General features: G+C 34.9%; 1 protein-coding gene across 2 annotated transcripts; it reads right to left on the reverse strand.

Annotated features, from left to right (window-relative positions):
• Positions 1-7258: 7258 nt before the first annotated feature.
• LOC143549975 (polyadenylation and cleavage factor homolog 4-like) lies at positions 7259-12806 on the reverse strand. Of its 2 annotated transcripts, none has more exons than XM_077040734.1 (6): positions 12324-12806; positions 11740-11841; positions 11116-11364; positions 9489-9605; positions 9061-9411; positions 7259-8493 (listed from the first exon to the last, which is right to left on the reverse strand). In XM_077040734.1, the coding sequence occupies exons 1-6, from the start codon at positions 12657-12659 to the stop codon at positions 7435-7437; spliced, it is 2214 nt and encodes a 737-aa protein (XP_076896849.1). In that variant the 5' UTR covers positions 12660-12806; the 3' UTR covers positions 7259-7434. The 2 variants fall into 2 exon arrangements, with proteins under 2 accessions (XP_076896849.1, XP_076896848.1); XM_077040733.1 differs by having other exon boundaries at positions 7260-8493; positions 9061-9423.
• Positions 12807-26039: the final 13233 nt, after the last annotated feature.

The raw sequence follows: 26039 nt of genomic DNA on the forward strand, positions 1-26039 counted from the left end.
AACTTTAGTGATCTGATTGGAACAAAATATTTTGGGAAAATTCCCAAAATAGCCCCTTTTAGAGAGAGAAGTCCCAAAATAGCCCTTTTTATCTTGAAATCTTTTATAATTTGGACTGTCAAGACGCATTGTGAAAAGATAAAAATAAAGACGGGATTTCGAAAGAAAGTCAGGTAAAAGACGAGATTTGGGGAAATAATGTCGGTAAAGTCCAAATTATTTGTAATCTTGGAGCAAAAGTTCAAATTTTTCAAAAACTTCTTTACTCAAAAAAACCGTTTTGAGAGACTGTCTTTTTATGTTTCCTTCCTTTCCCGTTCAAATTTTCAAATTCTTGGAAAATTATATTTTTTACAATTATATCCCTGAACCATCATCACCACCTTGAACCACCACCACCACCACCTTGAATCACCACCATCACCGACCCCGCCGGCCCCACCCCATCACCACCACTATCACTACCACTGCACCCTCCATGCCCCATCCACCGCGCCCCATAGCATACAGCCTTAACACCTTTGTGAGTGACTGCGGGGTTTCACTTTCAGCATCAGCATCTTCACTTTCCACATCATAAAATGACACAACATTAGCATTATTGACATGTATCTTATGCATAAAAACTTGTGTTTTATCCTGTATTTAGCATTATGAGCCCTGTAAAAATGGGCCCAGAATTCTTTTCTTGGGTAATTGGTTAAACTAGAGGTGCACAAAAGAACCGGCTCCGGACCCGACCCGGCGGTTCTTACCCGGAACCGGACCCGACTCTACCTTACCCACGGGTATGGACCGGGTCTTGGGTTTCCCTCTAAAAGTGGAACCGGAACCGGAACCGGTTCCGCCAATACCCGGTCAAAACCCGGCTGTACCCTACCCGAAACCCGAAAAAACCCGATGGAACCGGTCAAAACCCGGTCAAATACCCGACTATACCCGGAACCGGTTCCTATCCGGACCCAATTTTGACTTTTGTTGACTATACCCGGTTCCGGTTCCTACCCGGTTCCGGTTCCTGAGAATACCCGGTTTGTGCACCTCTAGGTTAAACCATCGGTGGATGTAAGCAGTGTTCATGTTAGGAATCTTTAAGATCTTTTTATTATTAAAGGTTGCTGGAAGAAGCATAGAGCTTCAAAGAGCTTCCATGGAGATTCCAGCGGTGGAGATTCCGGCGAGATTCCAGCGGTGGTGGTGGTGGAGGCGGCTATGGTGGTAGTGACGGTGGTGGTGATGGGGTGGGGCCGACGGCGTCGGTGATGGTGGTGGTTCAAGGTGGTGATGGTTCAAGGTGGTGATGGTGGTTCAGGGGTATAATTGTAAAAAATATAATTTTTCAAGAATTTGAAAATTTGGACGGGAAAGGTAGGAAACATAAAAAAACAGTCTCTCAAGACGGCTTTTTGAGTAAAAAAGTTTTTGAAAAATTTGAACTTTTGCTTCAAGATTACAAATAATTTGGACTTTACCGACATTATTTCCCCAAATCTCGTCTTTTACCTGACTTTCTTTCGAAATCTCGTCTTTATTTTTATATTTTCCCAATACGTTTTGACAGTCCAAATTATAAAAGATTTTGAGGAAAAAATGGCTATTTTGGGACTTCTCTCTCTAAAAGAAGCTATTTTAGTTACCATTCTATAGAGTAATCCCTAATATAAACAAATACTTTTCAACACTAATAAATAACAGCATTAAACTTGATATAAGCATACCTTATATAATAAGTTTATATAATTATAAGCATAAAGAAAGATTGTTCTAAAAAGGCCCTTATGCTTCATAAAAATCCAGTCATCATAATTCATAACTATTGGACAGATTTTATAAACAACTTTTCAATGACCAAAGTTATAGTCTCGGTAGAGTTCTACTAGAGATGTTGACCAACAAGTTTAACTTAAGCATGTCGGATCAAAAGCGGTAAATTTGCAATTTTTGCGAACCAATTTAAAACAGATGCGTCTTTTCTAAACTACTAAATACCACACAATGCAAACACTATAATATATTAAAATCCCGATCGACCCTATGAAATTTTGACACCGACCCTCTTCCGATCTTGTGAAATTTCTTCCTGGCTCCGTCACTACTAAAAGCAAGGATGGAGTTATCTCAAATTCTCAAATGGTAAAATGAGAGAATGTAATGAAGTTAATCATCAAAAACATCTACTGAATCTTATGGTGTTACCATTGAAGTGCTAACATGGCAGGTCCTGTAAGTTATTTGAGTAGCATAAAGAGCTGGTCAATTCGAAATTATATGGCCTGCATGAATATCATGACGGGTCCATTCAGGATACATCAAAACACCCCTTAAAACGGTTCAAACTGGCATACTTATACGGTCGGGTTAACCAACTATGGGTCATTTTATAACAAGTGCCCCTCCTAGCGGTGCATGCATATAATGTATATATGTGTGGGCCCTCGGGTGGGCAAAAGTGAAAGTGCACTAATTTTGATGTTATTTTACTAATTTCGTGAAAACAGTGTTAAAAGTGACGGAAGGTTAATCATGTATCATGTGGTAGCGTTGATAACCGAAAGACAAGGGTACATGCACCAATCAGCCGGTCCCGATGGTTGAGTGTTATGTATCTTATGTCCAAGACTTGATGCAAGACTACTATCGAGCCAGGGGTCTCTATTAGACAATAAAATTAGAATATTTGTAAATTAATGTAATTGATTTATTTTCTGTATTCGTTAGTCAACCTCCTATAATCAAGGAGTGATTTATATAACCAATTTTATATACATATTATTCAATCCTCAAGAGAATATTGAGGTTGATTTTACCAAACTCTACATGGTATCAGCCAAATAGCGATCCTCTCCGGTTAAACCCTAATTTCTCTTCTTCTTCTTCCCTCCTTCACCCTCAGCATGGCCGACAAACTCACCAGCTCTATTCTGCACAAATTAACGTCCACAAACTACCTTCTTTGGAGTAATCATATACTTCCCATATTCACTCTCCAAAAACCGAATGATCATATTGATGGTACTACTGTCTCGCCGTCGGAAACTGTTATTGCCGACGGTAAGGTTGTTGCTAATCCCGATTTTATTTCTTGGTTTGAAGACGACCAGTGGGCTGTCATCCTCCTCAATTCTTCTCACAGAGGAGGCAGCCGCTGAGGTCTTGGGTATTTTCGGCACTCGCGGTAAATGGTTAGCCTTGGAAGCCGCCTATAGCAACTCCTCAATCGAACGCATATATTCTCTTCGTGACAGTCTTCGACAACTATCGTTCGACAACTATCGAAAGGTAACTCTACAGTCTCCGATTACAGCCGGAAATTCAAATCTGTATGTGACCAACTAGCTGCTATTGGACATCCGGTCCTAGACATGGATAAAATACATTGATTTTTGTGCGGCCTTGGTGTTTCTTTTGAAAGCTTCTCTATTGCGGTTCGTAACACCAGGCCGCCGCCATCGTTACGGGATCTCGTGACTCAAGCAGAGAGTCATGAACTGCTCATGCAAACCCTCCATGGCAACCACAGACCACAAGCTGCTTTTCATGCACAACAATCTTCTCCTCAAACTATCGAAGTGGTCACGGTGTTCGGTCATCTTCTTTCCGAGGTAATAATTCCCGTGGGGGTCATCATTCTGGTCGGGGCAGGTCAAATGCCAAATTCACACCGAAATGTCAATTATGCAAAACCTATGGTCATTCGGCTCCGTCATGTCCGTAGTTATCCAAGTTTGCAAAAAATAATAATTTCGAAAACATGGCCGATGAGTCTCTAGCACGGGCATTTCATGCTCAATGCGATGTTAATACCAACACCCCGGATTGGAATGTTGATTCCGGTGCAACGGCTCATATGACTCCGGATTTGGATGGCTTAAATCAATCCGCTCCTTATCAAAGGTAATTCTCGTGTTATTTTTGGGAATGGTAAAACTCCCTATTACGCACACACGTACATATAATATTTCGGATTCTCTTAATTTGAAAAATGTGCTTGTTATTCCCAATCTTACAAAGAAGTTATTATCTATGAGTAAGTTAACATCCGATTATTCGGTTGATGTCCTTTTATCTCAACAGTTCTTTCACATTCAAGATCGGAAAACAAAAAGGGTTATTGCTAAAGGAAGGTGTGAGAATGGCCTTTACGTGCTTAAGGAAGTTCCTCAAGCTTTAGTTGCTACAATTTCAAGACACGCCTCTTTTGAATTATGGCATGCTCGTTTGAGTCATGTTGCTTTTGATACTATTTCTCTTTTGAATAAGTTGGGGGCGCTATGTGTTTCTTCGGTTTTGCCCAAACCAAACATTTGCCACTCATGTCAACTTGCAAAAGGACAAAGATTATCCTTTGACATTAATTTGCCCAAACCAAACTCACGACCCAAGCTGTTGATGCACACCTTGCTTGTATGCTTCAAAAGACTTGGCTTGTATTCTTGGCTCTCTGCTTTGCAATGTGGCGTTTACCATTGTCATAAATAGTAAAATCCGGCTGATCAAGCAGAAGTAATGCTTCCTTGTAGGAATCCACATAAAACGAACCATTTCCACTAAACCCAAGATTATTGATGCGTTCATGAACAACTACAGATGAATCATTAATTTGATTAGAAAGACGATCAAAATATATAGGTTAGTACGCTTAGTAGTTAGTATAGTTGCATATGGTGTGTAAATAGTGAATCGCTTCATTCCGTACACCACCCTCCATCATCTATACATTAAAAAACCTCTCACGCTCATCAAAGATGACAAAGCCAATGTGAATCAAGTAAAATAGGAAAAACCAAGTGAATTTAAACACACTTCTAAAAGCTCGATAAAGTGGTCGATACAACAATACGTAGGCAAGTGGGACCCCTAATATAAAGTAGATACGAGCAAGAAACCAGATCTTCAGGACTTCTCCTTTAGGCCATGCGGTGGTTGTGGTTATAACGTTGAAAAAAAGGCAAAAAACCAATCCATGTATGTCGCCAACGCAGCATACGGAAGCCTCGTAGATGAATCAATATATCTTTTGCAATATCATGATGAATAATCTGGAAAAGGGTGGCCTGTTTTTCTCCTCGAGAACAACACCGGCTTAAGGCGACTCAAGCGGTGGCCTCTTCTTTGCGCTTGGCAATATTTTCTCTCTTCTTAATATCAACTTCACCCGCTTCCAATTCCCTCTCTTTCTTTTTAAAATCCAGCTATTGCATCTCTAAAAGGGGACAGGGCAAGAGGTATTTTTGGTATGGGCATCAACTCGACCAGTTCATTGAGATATTTTTGATAACCCACTTCAGCGCACTTGTCGAGTCAATATTCATACCGTAATACCTCCTAAACTGCCCCCGATGAGAGATGCAATTGCTGGATTTGAAAAGGAAAGAGAAAGAACAACAAGCGAAAGAAGCTGATTTAAAGAATAGAGAAGATATCGTCAAGCTGAAAGAAGAGGCAACCGCTCAAGCTCGTATCGTTCTTGAGAAGAAAAACTGGCCCTTGTTTTTCAATTATTCATCATGATATCGCAAACGAAATACCAGTTCAGTTCAGCTACAGAAGCTTCAGTATGTTGCATACACTAGGGGTGCAAATGAGCCGAGCTACTCGCGAGCTACTCGACATCGGCCCGTTAAAAAGCTCGATCGAGCCAAGCTCAATCGAGCCCGAGCTTCACTTATCGAGCTCGAGCCGGCTCGCGAGCCTAAACGAGCCTTTCATTTCTATAATTTTTTAAAATATATATTTAATAATTATTAATTAATATATATGATGTTATAAAAAAATAAATAAAAATAACTAAATAATATATATTATTTTATACATAAAGTTATAAGAGAAAAAAATATATAACAATAATTATAATTATATAAAAAAAATATTTGATATATAGTAAACGAGCCGAGCCCGAACCGAGTTTGAGCTTGAAAATCTACTCACGAGCCGAGCTCGAGCTTTGAAAATAGAGCTCGAAACGAGCCAAGCTCGAGCTCTGTGTAAGCTAAACGAGCCGAGCTCGAGCCTAGTCGAGCTCGGGCTCGGCTCGTTTGCACCCCTAATACAACATACTTGGGGCTAAGAATCGACCTTATTGTTTTAAGGTGTAATTGGGAGATAAGTGATGATACCAATTCAGTTCAGCTACAGAATCTTCACTACATAGCCAATAACTGATGATAACACCTTCAATAATAGACTTTCCATTCTTTTTCTTTTACTTCAGGATTTGTGGGTTTTGAAATATTTGAGGTAGCTCCCCTCTCACTCTTAGTGATCTGGACTAAAATGAAAAGAAAATGATCCCACAATTACGGAAATTGCTAAAGAAGTTTTGGACGGAAATAACTAGAGTGAGCAAACCACATGCACGGAAATGACAATTTACTCAAAAAAAATTGTTAACAGATCGTATTATCTTCAACCTACAACAAATACACGTCTTGTTCGGTTCATGTGACAATTTTCAAGGTTTGATTCAACAGACCAGGTGGCTAGCCTGCAATGACGACCAGTTTAATGGCTCTAGACTAGTGATGATGCAGGACCCGTCGACTTTACTCAAAAGCAATCAAATGCATTAATATAGTCCTTCAGCAGTGAAAAAACAAAAAGACAATCATCTAGAGTTCATTAATGTATAGCACATCCCAACTAGTAAAATAACATTTAGATTCGATCAAAAGCATAAACACAAACCAAAACAGCATATGTTTCCATGTCTTCAGCAACTGAAATAAATTACGCACTGCTTTCTCGCTCAATCTGCAACTTGCGGCCCGTTTTTTTGCTTTTTAAGAGCTAAGAACATCGAATTATAAAGTTTAAAAAAAAGTAAATTACTGAGATAAAGAGCAGCAAGTTAATAATATTAAGTAAAATATGGTGCAAGACCATATAAGATGTATTAATTTTCTTTCTATCAAAGGTCGACCGAAAAAAGAAAAAAAAAGTAAATTTTAAAAGCTGACGATCCATGTTTTTCCACTTTCCAACATTTGCACTAAGTTCGAAGGTGCAGACAGATAATTTAAGAATGTATCTGCAACCAAATACCAAACCTGGTTTCACTCGCTTTTGGCTTCATCACATGATCGTCCACTCGATTCGACTTAAAACCATTACTCGCCTTCCTGAAAGTCAAAAACAAGATAGAATCATACCAAATTACAATAACTGTCCAAAGTACATCTTTGGCCTTCTAAATCATTTTATTCTAAAATACATATATTTTGAATCATCTTAACTGCAGAAAGTTGTACCTGAATCGGTTTTCGGCTCAAACTGAACCAAAAACCAAAAATTCGGTATTCGAGTTTTTGAAAACCATTCGGTTTCGCTTTTTTCGGTTTTAATTACATGCAAAACCGAAACAAGCCAAAAGTTCTGTTTTTATAAAAACATAAAACCTTGGGTTTGTTTATTTCGTGTCAGTTATTTCAGGGGTGTTTATAGAACAATACTTACTCTTTCGACATCACTAAGTAATCCCAAATCAGAAAGAGAATTTTCTGATACACAAAGTGCATGCACTATGGGCCCATAAGTATCACCATCCCCGTCTTTGATGTTAAGATACACAGCTCTTCTAAACATCCATTTACCCAATTCTTGGAAATAAAAGTCATCAAACACCTCACCACACAACACGCACGCACACTGACTTTCATCAGAAACAACCATCTGCTCACCATCAATCAGCACGGGACCCATGGTATGATCACTAAACTGCGTTTCAAGCTTCCCATTAACCCAATCTTCAGAAATCATGAACCACCTCCTCGATGATTTGTTGAGCGTGTTTGATTCAGGGTCATTAAGTGTGTGCCACTCGATGTGTCGGTCAAACCGTTCCACAAGTTTAAACCTTAACCCACATACGTGACACTGGTGTGGAAGTTCATCGATAATGAGTTGACTTATTACAGCAGGATGCGACCTCCGAATCACATCAGGCTTAAATTCAAACCCAATAACACTTTTTACATCTTCGATGGGAGATGGATCATCCTTTCTAAGAGGTGATTTCCTCTTTTCTGGTACAGGTCCTTTGTGAGGGGTATGTTCATCCTTTTGTATTTTTTCATCGGATGGAGGATCAGGCTTTGATGCAGAAATCCAGCCTTTGGCAACCAGTGTACTCAAAATACTCATGACAGGTTGCAAGTCTGCTTGAGCGGGCCCATGCTTTTTAGTATGTGAATGCAGCGGGTCCCGTGTTTTTTGAGAATCATCGGTGTGGAAAGAATCTTGAGAAGAATGACTCGCAGGTCCTGTTTTTTTCCTTCCCCGAGACACAGTGGGTTTATTATCTTGGGCAGTAATATTATTCAGTATTCTACTTGAATTATAAGTCGGGATCGAGGGTGCAGGAGTGTGTCGTTGCAGGCCCGTTACTGCACTTGGAGGAAGCCCATCAAGACTTGAGGGCTTTGAGATAGAGTTAACGGATGTGGATACCCCGTTGACAGATAAACCCTGTGATTTTTGGAGGCGATTCTCAAAACCCTACAGAGTTCAAATACAGATCATCAGCTTCGAGTTGCAATAATTTTACATGCGTATATCACATATAGACAAATGGAATGTTCACTGAACCGTTGATGAACAATTCGTATATTTAATAAACGAGGAGACATGAACGGATTCCGTTTGCTTATTTAGTTAAATGAATGAACATGAGCACATGCCCCGTTCGTTCATTTATGTTCACAAACGTTGGTTTACGTTAGTTTTAAGTTCGTTCGTTTTATATATTCATTTAAAAGACTTAGACCCATTACAATTCAGTTTAGTTTTATGAAATTAAAACATCACTTCTTACAAGTTACAACTTATTCTAGTTTTATAAAAATTTTAGAGCCAGCATATTGATGTTTACGTTTGTTTCTAATAGGTGTTCGCTCGGTTATGTTAGTTCATCCGTGTTCAACTAAGTTCTTTGGCTTACGCTCATGAACCGTTCGCTTATACTAATAACATACATTAACACGAAAACCTCATCCGTTTTCGTTCGTTCAGTTAAATTAAATGAACAAGCACAAACATGCTCCATTCTATTTTCTTATGACTTACCGGCTTTTCAGGCTCGGGGGGTGACCTCGGGTCCCGCTTTGAGCCACCACCGGATTTAACAGAATTCGGTAACCGTGAGTTCATACCATCCCACACGTACTCCTCTTCATCTGAATTCTTCCAGCTCCTATTCGACTGACCAAATTTCTTAACAGCAATATTATTTGCAGGCTGCATTTTGCCATCTGCATTTGCAGGTTTCTTGGTTGAGAAATTAGGGTTTTCACACTTCATGGCAAAGCCATTCCTATTATTGCCAAATCCTTTTTCATTAAATATTTCACGTGAACTGTAATCATTATATGGTGCACGTTCATTCTCGCGAATACTGCCCTCCACGTTTCTTTGTGCCTGCTGAATGTTCTGCATATATTACTATTTCCTTAGCCAGTTTATAAAATTTAAAATATAAACTAGCATGCCTTTACCTTAAGCCAAGAATTTGTTGGGGGCCTCATAGAAGTAATATTGGCTGATGTTCTGTCTTCTCTATTAATATGCTCCGGTGTATTAATCAGCTTTGTGCCACTAGTTGGACCTTTTGCCTTCATGTTGTTCAAAAAAGACGGTAAAAGGTCAACTTGAAGATGAACATAATAATAAAACTATAAAAGTGTACTTGCTTTTCAATGGTTCCTACTTAATTCTTGTTTAAATTAGTTGATCAACAAGTGAACAAACCATGTAGATAAGGAAAAACGAGCAATATAGATAATTTTCTGAGCATTAAACCGAAAAGGCAATCCGTGACCAAAATAATCGAAACCAAACATAAAACCGATAGTTTGGTTTTATTTTTCCGTAAAAACCAAAATTTCGGTTTTGCATGTAAATGAAAATGTAAAAACCGAACTAAACTGAATTTATGCATTTTCACTTTTTATTTTGAACATTACATAATTTATAAGAATTTAATACATAATGTAAAAATTCAGTATCCCACATGTATAATAATCACTTATCATTAATTAACAAAAAGAATGATTTCAAGCCCAGATGGTAAAACTGAAACCGAAAAAACAAATGTTTGCATAACCTTACCAGAGTGACTCCGGACAAAAACTGGTTGTCTTACTGATTCACAAGTCAGGCCGGTTGGACAGAATTTCAGAACCAGATGGCATCATTTAATAATGTAAGCATAAAACTGGGTGTGTGTGTGTGTGTAAAAAATTATTCATAGTTATTAAAAGCCCTCGCTTCTTGCGTCAAGGCCCATTTTGAAGCTGAGGCCCAATATATGCGCTTCTAGTTTCTAGGCCTTCACTTCTTGAAGTTAGCCACACCTCTATCGGTATCGATGACGGATCAAGAACAATGATCATTTGAACCTTTACTATTTATTACTACTTGAACTTTTGGTTTTCATGTTTTGAACATTTTGGTGCTTTACTTTGAATATGTTGTTATTCAAGTTTTGGAATTACATTTAAACCTTGACTCTTTTTTAACTTTTGGTACTAATTAGATGATACTAATAGTTATTTTTCTAATACATAATAGACTTTAAAAAAAAAGATTTAACTGCGCTTATTTCTTGTTAGCCCTCACTTTTTTTGCGCCTTGCGCCTAGGCCCCAGGTGAGGCCTGCGCGCCTTGAGTGCAACTAGCGCCTTTGATAACGATGAAAATACTATAATACTTCTTTGCAATTTTAATATAATATTAAGACTTGAACAAATAAAATGTGAAACCATGAATGACTCATAAAATGAGATTTCAAAGGAAAGAAAAAAATAAATAAAAATCCGGTGTGGTTCAACTGGCTCACCAGACCAACCAATAACTGGCCAGCTCAAATGAGGAACGGTTAAACAGGGTTAACCGAACCGATTCCATGCTCGGTTCATGGTCTGTCCTGTCCGGTCATGAAAACAATGAAAAGACACCAAAACCGAACGGTATCCAAAAACCAAAAACCCAATTTCAATTTAGGTTCGGTTTGGGTCGGTTTTGGGCTCAAACTGAACAATGCACACTCCTAAAAATAATAGATGATACCGATGCAAAACTGAAAAAAGTAAGATTTTCCAACAAAAAAAAAGAGCCCCTTACCATACTCGACTGTTGAAGTCTTTGTCTAGCCTCCAGATACTCGGGATTCACATGAATACTTCGAGCAGGGCGTTGAGATTGCGGGTCAGGCTCTAAAGAAGATGATCCGTTTGCAGCTGATTGAAAACCAAGTTCTTTCTCAATAAGTTGTAGTGATTGAGGCGGGAATACACCTTTCCAAGTACCGAAAAGATGGCGCATTCCAGAATGTACAGCTGAATCAACCTGTTTATATGCCTTGCAGAAAACCTAAAAGACCCACCCAAGGGAGCAACTAACCAGTGATAATTAATATCCATAGGACTTAACAGAAAATTTGAAGATAGCATACATTATTGAACAAAAAATATCATTTTGTACGGTAAATAAACAGTTCACTAATGTTCAAGCATTCATTTAGCTGGATAAAAAAGTGTAGAACTGTAGAAGAAATGCTGACACTTAAGCATAAGTTCCATTTATGTAACCGTAAGTATACATCAGAAGATACAAAATTAAAGAAAATAATGACTTTATCTTTATTTTCCTAACCTTCAATAGATTTTTCATGTAGAGGACTAACAAAACTGCTTGAACTAATTGATTAACATAGTTAAAGGCACTTCTGGTGACTAAAAATCTAACCTCAGGTAGTCTGGCAGCAAAGTATCTGATATAATCTCTGCCAATATTCTTCACAATACTGTCGAGAAGGTATAGTGATGGCAGCTTTTGATCGCTCGGGACCTAAAAACAGTTTTTCAAGTCAGCAACAATTACAATCATTAAAAGCTTTTCATCAAGACAAAGAAGTTAAACAAGAGAAATTTTTAACTTGCAAAAGTAAGATAGCAACAATATATTTTGAAAAAAAAAACATCAACATATTATAATCAACCACAAAAGACCAGCATATCTGTTTTTCTTTATTTACAAAGCCCTTTAAGCTTTGAAAGTCATCCTAAAACAATTGAAATAGACCGTGTTCAGTTGATCCGGCTCTGGTAACCAATCAAATCACATCAGTAATAAGAACACAACCTTCTCATTCACACACATTTGCAATTGTTGCATTTGTACTAAACTCATTGTGCCTCATATACTCATAAAAGCACCAACTTAGTTTAAACTTTAAATCCATATAAATCATAATCAACCATTTACAATTTAATATTGTCATTCAGTTAACAAAATAATATCACCTCATGACCGTATGACACTAATCCTACCTCAAGAATATTAGTGCAGATAGCACCAGCTATAGCTTTAGCAGCCTGCACATTCTCTCCAGCAATAATCGTCAAGTTCGTAATAATCAGCTTCGAGTTAAACGTCAGCTCCGCCAGCGACGTCATGTACTGATCCACCAGCTCCTGATGCTGCTGCTGCAGCTGCGATAGGGCTTGCGGATGATAACCTCCTCCACTGTTTTCTAAATCTTTATCTCTCTCGGCACTCTGCCAGAACCCTACCGCCACCGGCCTACCGTTATTATTAAGTCTCGGTTTCTTTATATCTCTAGATGATCTATCAAATTGTCTACCTCTAGAACTACTATCCATCATTATTTCAATTTCACAAAATCATATCAAAACATAAAACGATACACAGCTAATTGTTCTATACAAATTGGAAAATGAAACCCTAACCCTAGGAATTGGGGATTACAAATACATGAACAATACAAACAAATATAAAAAGGAAAAAGCGAAATTGAATGTGAAATTGAAACAATTAGAGGATTAAATCATCATCTTCGTCGTCGTGCGATGTTGGTGATTTGAAGCTAGTTTTCTCGTGCGCGTCTGGTTTGTGTCGGGACGATATCATGTGGATGGATGGATGGATATAAAGGAGTGGGGTTTGGTAAAATAGGAAACTACAAACCCAAAGTTGGCCCATACTGTTTGACCTAATACATGTAGCATGTATCTATAGGTGCTAATAATCGGATCGGTTAGTTTTTAGCATGTTTCGGTTTATTCGATATATGAATTTTATTTGGTTACTGTAATCAAACCAAATTCAACTTCCTAAATTAGTTTGTCGATTACAACTGCAGCCCCGGGATTTGTTAGGCGAAACTCGAAATAACTGAATCTCGATTTAAGCATGGAATGTGGTTACTCGTATTCAGCATTTTGTAAAACCGGAAGACGAATCTACCTATTCTAATAAAGTAAAATAATTGTGTACACTTGTCATATTTTGGTTAATTCTTACAATTCTTTTCCCTCTAAAATAACATATTAAGTAACCCTAATATATCTATCTGCATATTCTAATAAAGTAAAATAAATGTGAACATGTGTTATGTTTTGTTAATTCTCATAATTTTTTTCCCTCCAAAACTAATATACCCTAATATATGTAATAAATTAATAATTATTCACTTTCCTTTTACACTATTTTTATATAGTATCTATATATTTTTATAAATATAAATATTAACTTATTATTTTACTATATATTTCAAAATACTTGGTGAATTCCAAAATTCAACAATAAATCATGTTTTTCAAATGAAGATTGTTTCGGGTTTTTTTTTGGAACTTAAATTTAATTTTATGGGTCAAAAGTTGGAAAATAGATTGCTTGGTACAAGTTAACTACATTTAGGTCAAATTTTGTTACGGGTCAAAAATAAAAATTTTGAGTACTTTTAAAAATTTGAGAATGCAAAATTCATTTATTGTCAAATCTGTTATGGGTTCAAAGCGTTGACTTTAAATTGTCAAAAGTGTGAAAGTTATAATTTTATACATAATTCGGGTTTCAAATTTATTTTTAAGGGCGTTTTTTGAAATAATCAAAAGGTTCGGGATTTGGCAAATTGACTATTTTTCCCTCAACTATTAAAATTTAAGAAAAGATTGCGAATACTTTCGACATGCCTATCAATTACTTCTAACTTTTATCAAATTTGAAATATTTATGTCAACATTAATTGTTACTTAAATTGAAGCATGTCATGCAAAACTATACTCAAATGAAACAAAATATTAATTGAATGGGTTAACATGTTATTTTTTATATTGTCATTATGACAAAGTCAATAAGCCCTCTGAAACTTATCAAAATTTTTTTCATAGTATAGCTTAGAAAAAACATAGTTCTTGAAGAACATCCACTTCTACAATTTAATGTCCTACTTTGCTTTGATGAGTGATAAATTGATAAATATATCAATAAAGGTAACGCCTCTTTTGTATTTAGGCTGGGTGGTTAGAACTACTATCGTATGATAAGTCTTATTTCCGAAATTGGTTCATAACCAAAATTATTTCAATTATACATATATGACACCGAGAATGAATTTTTCAATAGAAAGAAGCATTCTCGGGTATGTTTTTGCACGAACAGTTTTTTTATTAAGTTCATTTAAAAAAATCATTTTGTGATATAAATAAAATCAATTTATGTACACATTGTAAATATACAAGCATTAAATGTTACATTTTTTTTTCATATACACTATGTAATTATTTTTTTACTTATAATTTTATAATTTGAATTATCCCGTGTGTGACACGGGCTCTAAAACTATTTGGTTAATATATTACAACCTGGACCTGGTAAATGTTATAAAATTTTGGTTTTGTTTTTTTGGTTTGGGTTCAAATTGGATTCTATGTTTAATCAGATTCAAACTGAATAATGAGCACCCCTACATAACCAAACATGCAAAACTATAAGGCTAAATGTTCTATAAGGCTAAATGTTTAGGACCAGTGTTCAAAAACCGGTTCGTGCTGGCCGGTTGAACCGGTAATACCATGTTTCGTATATCAAACCAGTATTTTGAGTCCGGTATCTTTGGGCGGTTTGCTAGTGTCACACCCCGACTAGCACAATGCGGAAGCGTAAAACGGGAATGTAACAGACACCTCTGATATCAACACATTGTTTATAAATAAACATTACAAACTAATTTACAATATATTACATTTCTTTGTTCTGTCATTGTTTTACAGTCTAGGTGATACAAACAAAACTAGTTCGTTAACTATACATTCTTACTACTAACACCCTTGCTTCTATTCACATAGCATCAACCACACACTTCAGGCAAGTAACAGATCACCAAATTACTCCGATTTAGGTACACCTGAAAAGCAGTTTAAAACGGGTCAACTACTAGAGTTGGCGAGTTTCACGAGTTTCAAGAAAACAGTAATGAGTATTCACAAGTCAACACTTGTAATCATGAAATAAGTATGTATGTATGTAAATGATGTAATTATGCTAAGCTACAGTGAAGCCTTGACTGTATGTGCTGCGTGCATCCATTTCCCACGCTCAATCAACCACTGTGGCCCCTTTCCGCCCACAACATGCCCCAAGTAGCTATGTCTAACACTACATAGCGTGTTGTATAATTATGGTCATGTGCAAACGGGATAAAGTCTCAGCAATACATGCCGGCTCCGTTTGGGTTTGTCAAACCAACAGTACTATTCACAAGCCACCGGCTCGAAGTTAATCACTGTGTTAGTGGGGACTTTCATGTGTTAGCACTTAGATAATTCACATCAATACATGTTTCAGGTATGTATATGTAATCAAACATGCGTTTCACCCCAAAAGTTCGTAAAACTGTTTAAAGAGTGGGGTCATGAAACTCACGGTTTAGTAGATAATCAGTACTGTATCAGCTCGTGGTTTGTTTGGTCCGCTATCAGTAGTTCATATAATCAATATTATAATATTATTATAATCTCAATACTAAACTGGGCTGTATAACTAATCTGGGTGTATCTGGAACGTCCAGAAAGTGGCAATAGACTTAGGTTGTGATGTTGTTTAATGTTTAATACTTAAAACTGAACTTGGCTCGGATTCTCGTTTTCCCAGCTGGGCCAAGTTGTTCGTTTACGCGTTTAGAAAACAGTTATGGGAAAATAAGCTTGGGTAAATGTATTGGTTAATAACATGATTAAGTTATAAAGAAGGATCACATACTAGGGTCCCGAATTAACCACGGGGCCCGTTTCTGTTTATTCAGTTTGATTTAAAAAGAAACACACACAATCCATCCGGATTGTCCAGGATTTTCATAGAAAAGTTCGTTTTTACTTAATTAGTCCAAAAATATGATTTTTGATCACTCTTGGTATTTTGATATTCCCGCAAGTTCGTTAGTCGCGAACTTGCCGGTTTTTATAAAAACTGAATTTATTTAATATTTAAATTAGCATAATTAATTAACCGTTAATCATTAAATTATGAAAATTTAGCCAATTATCAATTAAAATATGTAGATTTTTATAAAAATATTTCTGGAATTATTTACTGATTTATTAATTTATAAAAATTCATTTTATCAGCTATATTTCGCCTGAAAATCGTTCGTTACCCCAAACAATTTCCAAAAATTCTACAAAAATTCCTGAATGCTCAAATCATGTCCCAAATCAACCTGTATCAATTCCATAATGTAAAATGCTCGTGCGATATTCTTTTCGGCCTAAATTCGGCTATAAAAATTCACACGAACGCATATAAACAAAACACCTTTAAACTTTTCCAAATGATCCCAAAATTCATATTTGATCAAAATACATCAAATCTGAGTTCCCATAAAAATTTCATAAGTTTTGAAGTATTTTAGCTATTTTTCCCAAATAAACGTCCCAATTCGGTAATAAATTCTCCAAATATTCTTGGATGGTCAAAAAATTACCAAATTTAAACAGGGACTCAGTGACATGGTCCCTGATATTCCTGAAAAATTTCAAGGCCTACCAATATGCACATCACAACCTTAACCTAAATACCCTTAAGCGAGTGTTTCGGCATTACCCGGGTTTGGCTCGTTTCCGACTTTCTAATCGAGTTTTCAGGTTCTTGTGCTTCTATGCAAGCTAGATACAAGTCCTATATCACAAACCAAGCAGGTTTCATTAATAGAACAGCCCTTTAACTCAGGGTTTCGGCTAGTGCACAAAAACGAACTTTTGAACCGTAAAAACGTCGTTTCAACCCTTTAATCCGTGTTTATGGCCAAAAAAACTATCAAAACAGGTTCCTTACCATGTGTGTGATCAAAACATGTTTATGGACCATTTTTAGGATTTTTACATGGTTATGAATGATTTTTAGCAATTAAGACAATTTTTTATGGTATTAATCAAGGTTAAACAAGTACAAAAGTTACTTATTTAAGCTCTTTACCTTAGGGTTTGAAGGATTCTGGAAAAATCAGGTTGCAGCTGCTTGGACCTCAACTTTTATAAATTAGAATGAATAAACATGCTTGCAAAACAAGTTTATAAAAAAAATGGGGGTGGGGTGGGCTGGTCCGATCGGAAGGCTTCATGGGCCCCCTTTGGGCTGTTTTGGCCCAATATTATGATTTCTCAAGCCCAAATATGAAAAGCCCAGTCCAAATTTAGTTCGGTTTCGGTTTTTGGTGCGAAAAACTTAACGGGTGCGTTAAACAGCGCGAAAACGAGTGTTTTTCGGCTAGTTTTGAGTAAAATTATAAAAACATACTATATGTTTGTAAAAATCAAAAATATTTTCACGGATCGCTTAAAACATTTCCAATAAGTGTTTGGTAAGTCTTTTTTGGCTTATTGGATGATACAATGCTTGGTTTGTAACTATCTTTCGCGTTTAAATCTATAACGGGTAGTTAAACGAGCATGTTTTCGTTTAACTTGTTTGCTATCGAATTAAGGCCATATTACTAATATTTTAGCTTGTATAGATCGTATATCACTTATAGATGGCCCTCCCGAGATATCTGGGTCATAACCCGACCCGTTCGGTTAATCGTTCGTTTGTTACGCAAAAGGCGTTTATTTGCTTAATCGGTAAATACGTACTGAGGTGTACCTTGTTTTGGCTTAAATGTCACAGCTAGAGCATCGAACCGACGGTATTTTTCTAAAATATCGGTTTAAACCGTCAAAACAGTTCTAAGCCCAAGCAATTTTTGATATTTTACGACCCATATTTTTAAAAATTACTTTTAGCCTAATGACATCGAAACAAGTAAACTATTGGATTATTTTTTAAAAATCGAATGCTTTTATACTATTTGTTTATTATGGATTAACTTTTGAATTATATTTTATTATGGAATCATATACTTTTGAAATATTTTTTGAGTTAGAGTTACATTTATATGATATTACAAGGTAAACTATTAACCTGGTTCAACCGGTTATACCGTTTTTTAGTCCAATCCAATATGAGTTAAATGCTGATTTTTAAAACATTGTTTAGGACATGTATTTAAGAATGGGATCGTGTGTAATATTAGTCGGTGGCGTGATGGGACCATAATCTTTTTCATTGGTGTCATAAATCTTTTATGGGCCCATTGTCTATCACTAAGGATTAATTTTTTTGGTTCGAGTCACATAATAAAACGACGAAGACACGTTTACAAATAATGGGTTCAGAGAGTCTTGTAAGAATCGTATATATTTGTAAATTTAAACTCAACTCTACTAATAAGCTTAAAATAATGGGTTCAGAGTCTTGACAGGATCGTTGATTTTTTCGTCACAATTATATTTTCGGGCGGTTTTTAAAAATCAAGATTTCGATTTTTTGTGTATTTTTAGCCCTAAACCAACCCATTCACATGCCTACAGCCGGTAGTAGTAGGCGTCTCGGAAAAATCGTCGAATTAATTTTTATTTGAAAAGTCGACTTATGGGTACAACAGGTAACAAAAATGTTGCTTTTTAACGAGTTAGTTTTTCAAATGTTAAAATGAGTGAGTTAAATGACATTTGAGCTTCATTGTTTAAAATGAGCTCATCTGTGTAATTGTGTAAAGTGGGCTTAGTTATTTTATATTTGTTAATTAGTTCATAAGATATGTTCTTATAGAATATAGTTATACTTGTTTTAACTTTACATATTTCCCCATATCCACTTGTAATTACCCTATTACTCTTATAATCGTTATCCGGCTTCTTGTTTCATTCCAAAATTAATACTCCATCCCTGACATTGTTCCACCTGCAAGCAATCCTAAGGCGCCGGCGACGAGCCCTAACAGGCAATGCTCGTTTCACCTGCAGACCAAGAGTAGGGATTGCGAATTAGACGGCGGTGGCTGAGAGTGTCCGAAGAATAAGGCTAGGGTTTCGATTTTGGGGGTGGGGAGATGGTGGTGAACGGCAGAGATGATGAAGACGACTTTGATTTGATTGTACTTGTCGATGATGTTGTAAGGTAGTTTGAAGATGATAATGAAAAGATAATTGTTATTAGCATGTAATGGTTACTTAGATTATTGGATTTCCACTTAAACATTGCAAACATGGCTGCTGTCTATGACATAAATCTAAGCAATAAAGCATTTCTCCGGCAAAAAATCTTTTGTCAACAAATTATACATATACCTAAGAATAAGAAACTAATTAAACTTCACATGATTTAATATTGTAAGTTGAAACAATATCAATTGGTAACTTTAATTTCTTGTTTATTATTTAATATATCTAAGCAATTAAGCATCACGTAATTATACAATATACATATTATATGTCGGATCGGCAACTTACAAGTACAAATTAGAAATAGGCACACATGATTTTTGTTCAAGTTTGTCGATTAAAAGAAGAAACACATAAAGAAATTAGGAAATATTTAAATGAGGGTATAATAGTCATTCAATAAGAGTCATTTTAATGAAATGGGTAAATCTAACTATTATATTAAAGTAACATAATTTTTCTATATGTCATTCAATTAAACCCTTCATATAAGCTTCAAGTATACAAGTTTTCATTTTTACAATTTTCTTTTCATGAATGATAAAAAGAAAAATATGTTATTGATGTGAATTGAACTCACTACCTTACTTTTAAATTTTTATAGCATACCAACTCAACTAGGATGAATTGATGTTAGTCTTTTCTTTTTCTTAATTGGTATAGATTCACAACCTTCCATTTTATTACTTTTAAAATGCAAATACAAATTATTTTTAATAATCTATGTATTTTAGAAAATTGTTTATATCTTATGAATCTATAAGATGTGTTAATATGTATATTATTAAATTTAACTTTTTTATTTTACTTTTTAATCACCCGTATATCATACGGGCTCTATCCTAATATGTAATATATATGTGGTTTAGAAAGAAAAAAATATGTAATTGGTTTAAGGAGTTGGGTATATATGTAATAAATGATCTTAGCAAAGAGTATACATGTGAATTCCCCTATGTGATATTAGGTCCGGTCACTTAAAACGTGCAGATCCATTTAACCGGAACTATGGCGCGAACATTATGTTTTTGTCTTTAGGTATATAGTAATCTACTTAATTGAGAAAACTATTATTAAGATATTAATTTGCAAGTTCATGTTCACTCACATTTAGCTATTGTTCTACTGCTACCATCATTAATGCGTCAAGTACAAGTATGTAAAGCATGTTCAAGTTGCCAGCTGTTATGGCGCGTGCCTTTCGTCCTCTGTCATTTGTTAAGTGTTGTTATCCCAGGCCCACTACCTTTTTGCATTCCATCTATTTATTCCTATCAATATGTCATTTTTCTCGTCTTCAGGCTTTCAATCTCTAAACATCAAGAGCTCTATGTCTTCTTCTTCTGTCCACTCCTTTTTATAGTCATAACCAACAATGACTATAAAAAGAGAGGGACCAAATGGTCATTCCAGATAAAGAAGTGAAAGGTTGGACGGTGGTGCGTTATGTTGTTATATGTTTATAGCTCTGAACCTTTTGTTTGAGTTTATGATGGTATGAATGTGACCGGGTGTTCCCAGGATTGGCTCAACACTTTTTGCCTTTTGTTTATAAATATATTTTTAAAATTATTTTTGAAGTGTACTAATAATAAGGTTAAATGTCCATCTAAACCAATCTTATTTAAATAAATCATCAACAAATAAATATTTTATTGCCTACTTCTTTTAATAGACATATAATTTAGTCTTCAACAGTAATATTAAGTAGGTTGTAACTTTAATCATACTATTTCACATAGCTCGTTGTTTATCAATATTTTGATATTTTCTATTAGAAATTAAGATGCATTTCAAACAATATATTTTTAGATCTTCATATGCATTTAGAATTTCATTTCAACCAAGAATAGAAAATAAAAGTAAGCATGTATGTCAAAGAGAAAAAGTGTATGTAATATAGATACAATTTAATTTGTACCACTACTAGCTTTTAAACCCGTGTATTACATGGGGATTTGTCGAATGATAAAAATATATAGGATTCGTTATTTGAAATAACGACACAAAATTAAAGGTAAAAAAGAAATGAAATAGAAAATAATATAGCATTTAGATTGTTACGTTAAAATGAATTACGTAACAACAAATAAAATTAAGTTCAAAAATAACGATGTTACTTTTATTCATATATTTATGTTTTTATATTTTTTACTTTTGAAAAGCAGATACTTATGTGTATATAATAAACTATTAAAATAGTTTCTTAATACTGTTTTGATTATGTTCAGTTGTTTACCTACATAATGCATATGTGCGCATGTAATATATATAGATCCACTAAGCATAGTGTTATTTGTATATAATCAGAGTTATGTATACCATCATTAAGTTTTGATATCTCATAGTTGCTTTAACATAAATTAGATTTGATATTATTATTATATTTCAACAATTAGAAGATACTTTCAATTCAACACCTCTTTTCCAAACCAATCTTGATAATAGTTATTCATAATGATGCAGTTATAATTACTAAAAGGAGTGAACAATTAATAGATCTAATTGGGACCTCTGTTGTACACACCACTAACATAAATTATATAAGTATTCAAGTGAGTGCATAACGCAACAAAAATCAAAGTCATTTTACAATCCAAAAACGTATTAAGCATCGTTTTTGTCAAATATATCAACATCCAACAACAAAGAGGTTCTTGTTATGAATATCTATTCAAGATCAAGATTTACCTATCTAGATCTTCCAAGCAAGTGGATGAGCTCTTTGTAAAACTTATTGATAATGTGCCATACTACATAACCATCAAATAGTTAATCTTGTCTAGAGAAAAGTTAATCTTTTGTAGTATAAATACTAGCTTAAATGTAAAGGAGAAAATGCACCTCATACATACATATTCATAAGTGATACATTTCACTACTTCTCTCTTTGCTAAATTTTCAAAAGTTCTCAAGTTTTAGCACTAATCTTGTGTTAATTCTTGTTAAATCATAACACGTTATCAGCACGAGTAGCTTATATCCTAATCAAGAAGGAATTAGAGACAAAGGTATCCACATAAACATCATAAATACTTCTTTAATTTTATACATTATATATATACACACACATACATATATAAAGTAATACAATAATAAGTAAGTATAAAGAATGGTAATAAAATTTGACAACAATGAGACTACTAACAATCTAACTTTTATCTATGCATCTAACATTTAATTAAGCATCTAACTTTTACTAACTTTTATTTACGCATCTAACTTTTCATTATGCACCTAACTTTTACTTTCATCGCAACTAACTTTTATTTATATATGCACGCTAATATTTCAGTTAGAGCTTACATTTATTTATGTTTACTAACATTTTTATTCTTATTATTGTGCGTACTAATTATATACTTTATAAAATAAACTTTATTTAATATTTTATTTATTATCTTACTTTAAAAAATTAATATTATATATATATAACCGTTATCAAACGGGTATAAAATTACCCTATAAATTTCCAATTTTTAATCTCATTTTTTTCCACCATAAACACTCTTCAACTCAAGTTTACTCAAGATAATTTTCAAGAAATGATCCATCTGGTTTTGGTGTTAATCACCATAATGCTAATAATCTTATTGTTCTTAATTTGTAATCTCCCACTTAAGGAGTTTGATTTTTTCATTTTCTTTCATCAATTTCTAGCTCTACCTTTGTATTTTCTTTCAATTTTAATAAGTATGTAATCCTAATGTTTATTTTATTTGTGTTTAGTAATAAAATGGCAAACATCGCAAAACTTGAATTTCCGGCTCTTAACATCACTCGAGATAATTATATGCCGTGGAAGGCACATGTTAAACGACATCTCAATCAATGGGTGTTTTGAAAACGATAAAAGAGGGAAATAATTGCGAATAACAAGACAAGGCAAAAGCCAATGTCTTCCTCCACAAACACATTGATGAGATGTTACAATTTGAGTATTCAAATTGTGAGGATCTATACGTTTTGTGGAAAGATTTAAAAAGCAGATTTGACCATCAAAGGGAAGTTCTACTTCCCACTGCTAGAGATGAATGGAACAATCTCAGGTTCCAAGATTTCAAAAAGTAAACGAGTACACCTCTGCTTTGTTCAGAATATGCTCAACGTTCCGATTTTGTGGGCAAACTGTTACTTAGGAAGATATGTTAGAGAAAACTTTCTCCACATTTCATGCATCAAATATAAATTTGCAACAACAATATAGGTTGCAAAATTTTTAAAGATATTCCGATCTAAATTCATTTCTCCTCGTAGCAGAAAAGAATAACGAGCTTTTAATGAAAAATCATCAATCTCGTCCCACCGGATCACTAGCAATCCCATAAGCAAATGTTGCTACTAAAGACTCTGGGAAAAAGTGGGTACGAGGCCGTGATCGTGGCCGTTTTGATAAAAACCATTTTAATGGTCGAAACCGTCTTTTCAAAGGTAATAATAATTACCGAGGCAATTTTCATGGTCGTGGACATGGTCGTGACCATGGTCGTGGTCGAAATCAAAGAACTACCAATTACCACGCTCCACAAAATAACAATTCCAACCAACACAATAAATGGAATGAAGTTGGTAGGCCCGAAAACAATGGCACTTCCTGTTTTAAATGTGGAAGTACAAACCACTTGTCAAAGGCTTGTCGCACAGCCCCACATCTATGTGAACTTTACCAAGCCTCTCTCAAAAGAAAAGAGAAGGAAGTGAACCATGTGGATAACTTTGATGATCTCGGTGTTGAGCTGAACATTGCAGACTTTGATATGGAACTCTGAAATAAATGTTGCTTGACCACAATATATGCAACAACTAAGTGTGTTTCATGCTATCTTTAATTATGTGTTTTATCTTTAATTATGTGTTTTCCTTCATGTACTGTTGTTTTTCGATTAAATAAAGTTCTAATTAAAATATCATAATGTCTTCGTTATACACTTATTATTTTTCTTGATACTTTCAAGAATAAAATGAACATCAGTGGAGCACAAAATCAAACAAATGAAGAAGATATATGTATAGCAGATAGTGGAGTAATACTATACTTAAATTGAAAAAATATTTTTATGAAATGAAACCAACAAAAGGGATCGTGAATACAATATCAGGTCCTACAAACTTGATAGAAGGAGTGGGAAAAGCTAATTTAGCATTACCAAATGGTACAAAGCTCATAATAGAAAATGCTTTGTTTTCCCCAAAATCAACATGAAATTTGTTGAGTTTCAAAAACATATATTATAATGGATATGATACTCAGTCAAGGACTGTTGGTAATGAAAAATATGTGCATATCATAAGCAAAGATCAGATATTGGAAAAATTGCCAATGCTCCATTCTGGCTTACACTATACACATACTAATGTGCCGCACGCACATATGGCAGTCAAAGAAAATTTTTTGTGATCCTGAGACATTTAATTTATGGCATGACATATTAGGCCATCTAGGATCTACAATGATGAAAAGAATAATTGAAAATACTCATGGGCAGCCATTGAAATATCAAAAGATTCCACAATCAGATAAAATTCCTATGTGTACATCTTGTTCTCTTGGAAAATTAATTACAAGGCCTTCGCCTGTAAAAGTTGAAAAGGAATCACCTGTATTTATTGAAAGAATTCAAGGAGATATATGTGGACCAATTCATCCAGCATGTGAACCCATTTAGATACTTCATGGTTTTAATAGACGCATCAAGTTGATGGTCTCATGTCTCTTTGTTATCAACTCGTAATATAGCTTTTGCTAAATTTCTTGCACAAATTATTAAATCACGAGCACATTTCCCTGATTACACTATTAAAAGGGTGAGACTTGATAATGCTGGTGAATTTACATCACATGCTTTTAACTATTATTGCATGTCTGTGGGAATTATAGTCGAACACCCCGTTGCTCATGTACACACACAAAATGGCTTAGCTGAATCATTGATTAAACGTCTACAGTTAATAGCTAGACCATTAATAATGAGAACAAAACTTCCTGTGTCTGTTTGAGGACATTCAATTTTACATGCTGGCTCATTAATTCGTGTGAGATCAAGTGCAAATCATAAATACTCTCCTCTACAACTTGCCTCTGGCCAACAACCTGATATATCCCATATTAGAATTTTTGGGTGTGCAGTGTATGTTCCTATTGCACCACCACAACGCACAAAAATGGGACCTCAAAGAAGGTTGGGAATATATGTTGGATACGAATCTGCTTCCATTATAAGATATCTTGAACCTTTAATGGGTGATGTATTTACAGCACGTTTTGCTGATTGTCGTTTTAATGAGGCATTTTTCCCTGCATTAGGGGGAGAAAAGAAAAAACATGAAAATGATGTCTCATGGTATGTACCTACATTATTACATCTTGATCCAAGGACTAAACAATGTGAGACAGAGGTTCAAAAAATAATGCAAATACAAGAAATTGCAAATCAATTGCCTGGTGCATTTACTGATACAAACAGAGTTACTAAATCTCACATACCAGCTGCTAATGCCCCAGCTCGAATTGAGATTCCAAATAATCAAGTAGAGAACAAAATGGCTCATGAATCTCATAAACGTTTGAAACGTGGAAGACCAATCGGTTCAAAGGATAAAAATCCTTGAAAAAGAAAAACTCTTGAAAAGGAAGTTAATCACAAAGTGAATGATCTTGATGAAACATTGAATACTAAAACCTCCCATGAGGAGGATGTTAATAAT

Source organism: Bidens hawaiensis, unplaced genomic scaffold, assembly GCF_021521415.1.
Source record: "Bidens hawaiensis isolate Kalapana, Puna unplaced genomic scaffold, B.hawaiensis_p1.1 tig00015877_1, whole genome shotgun sequence".
Classification (NCBI taxonomy): domain Eukaryota; kingdom Viridiplantae; phylum Streptophyta; class Magnoliopsida; order Asterales; family Asteraceae; genus Bidens; species Bidens hawaiensis.

Coding starts and splice junctions, on each gene's coding strand:
- LOC143549975 (XM_077040733.1), bottom strand. CDS start 12,659: ATGATGGATAGTAGTTCTAGAGGTAGACAATTTGATAGATCATCTAGA. Junction 11,842..12,323: donor TCTGCACTAATATTCTTGAG/GTAGGATTAGTG, acceptor AACTGTTTTTAG/GTCCCGAGCGATCAAAAGCT. Junction 11,365..11,739: donor TTGCTGCCAGACTACCTGAG/GTTAGATTTTTA, acceptor TGGGTCTTTTAG/GTTTTCTGCAAGGCATATAA.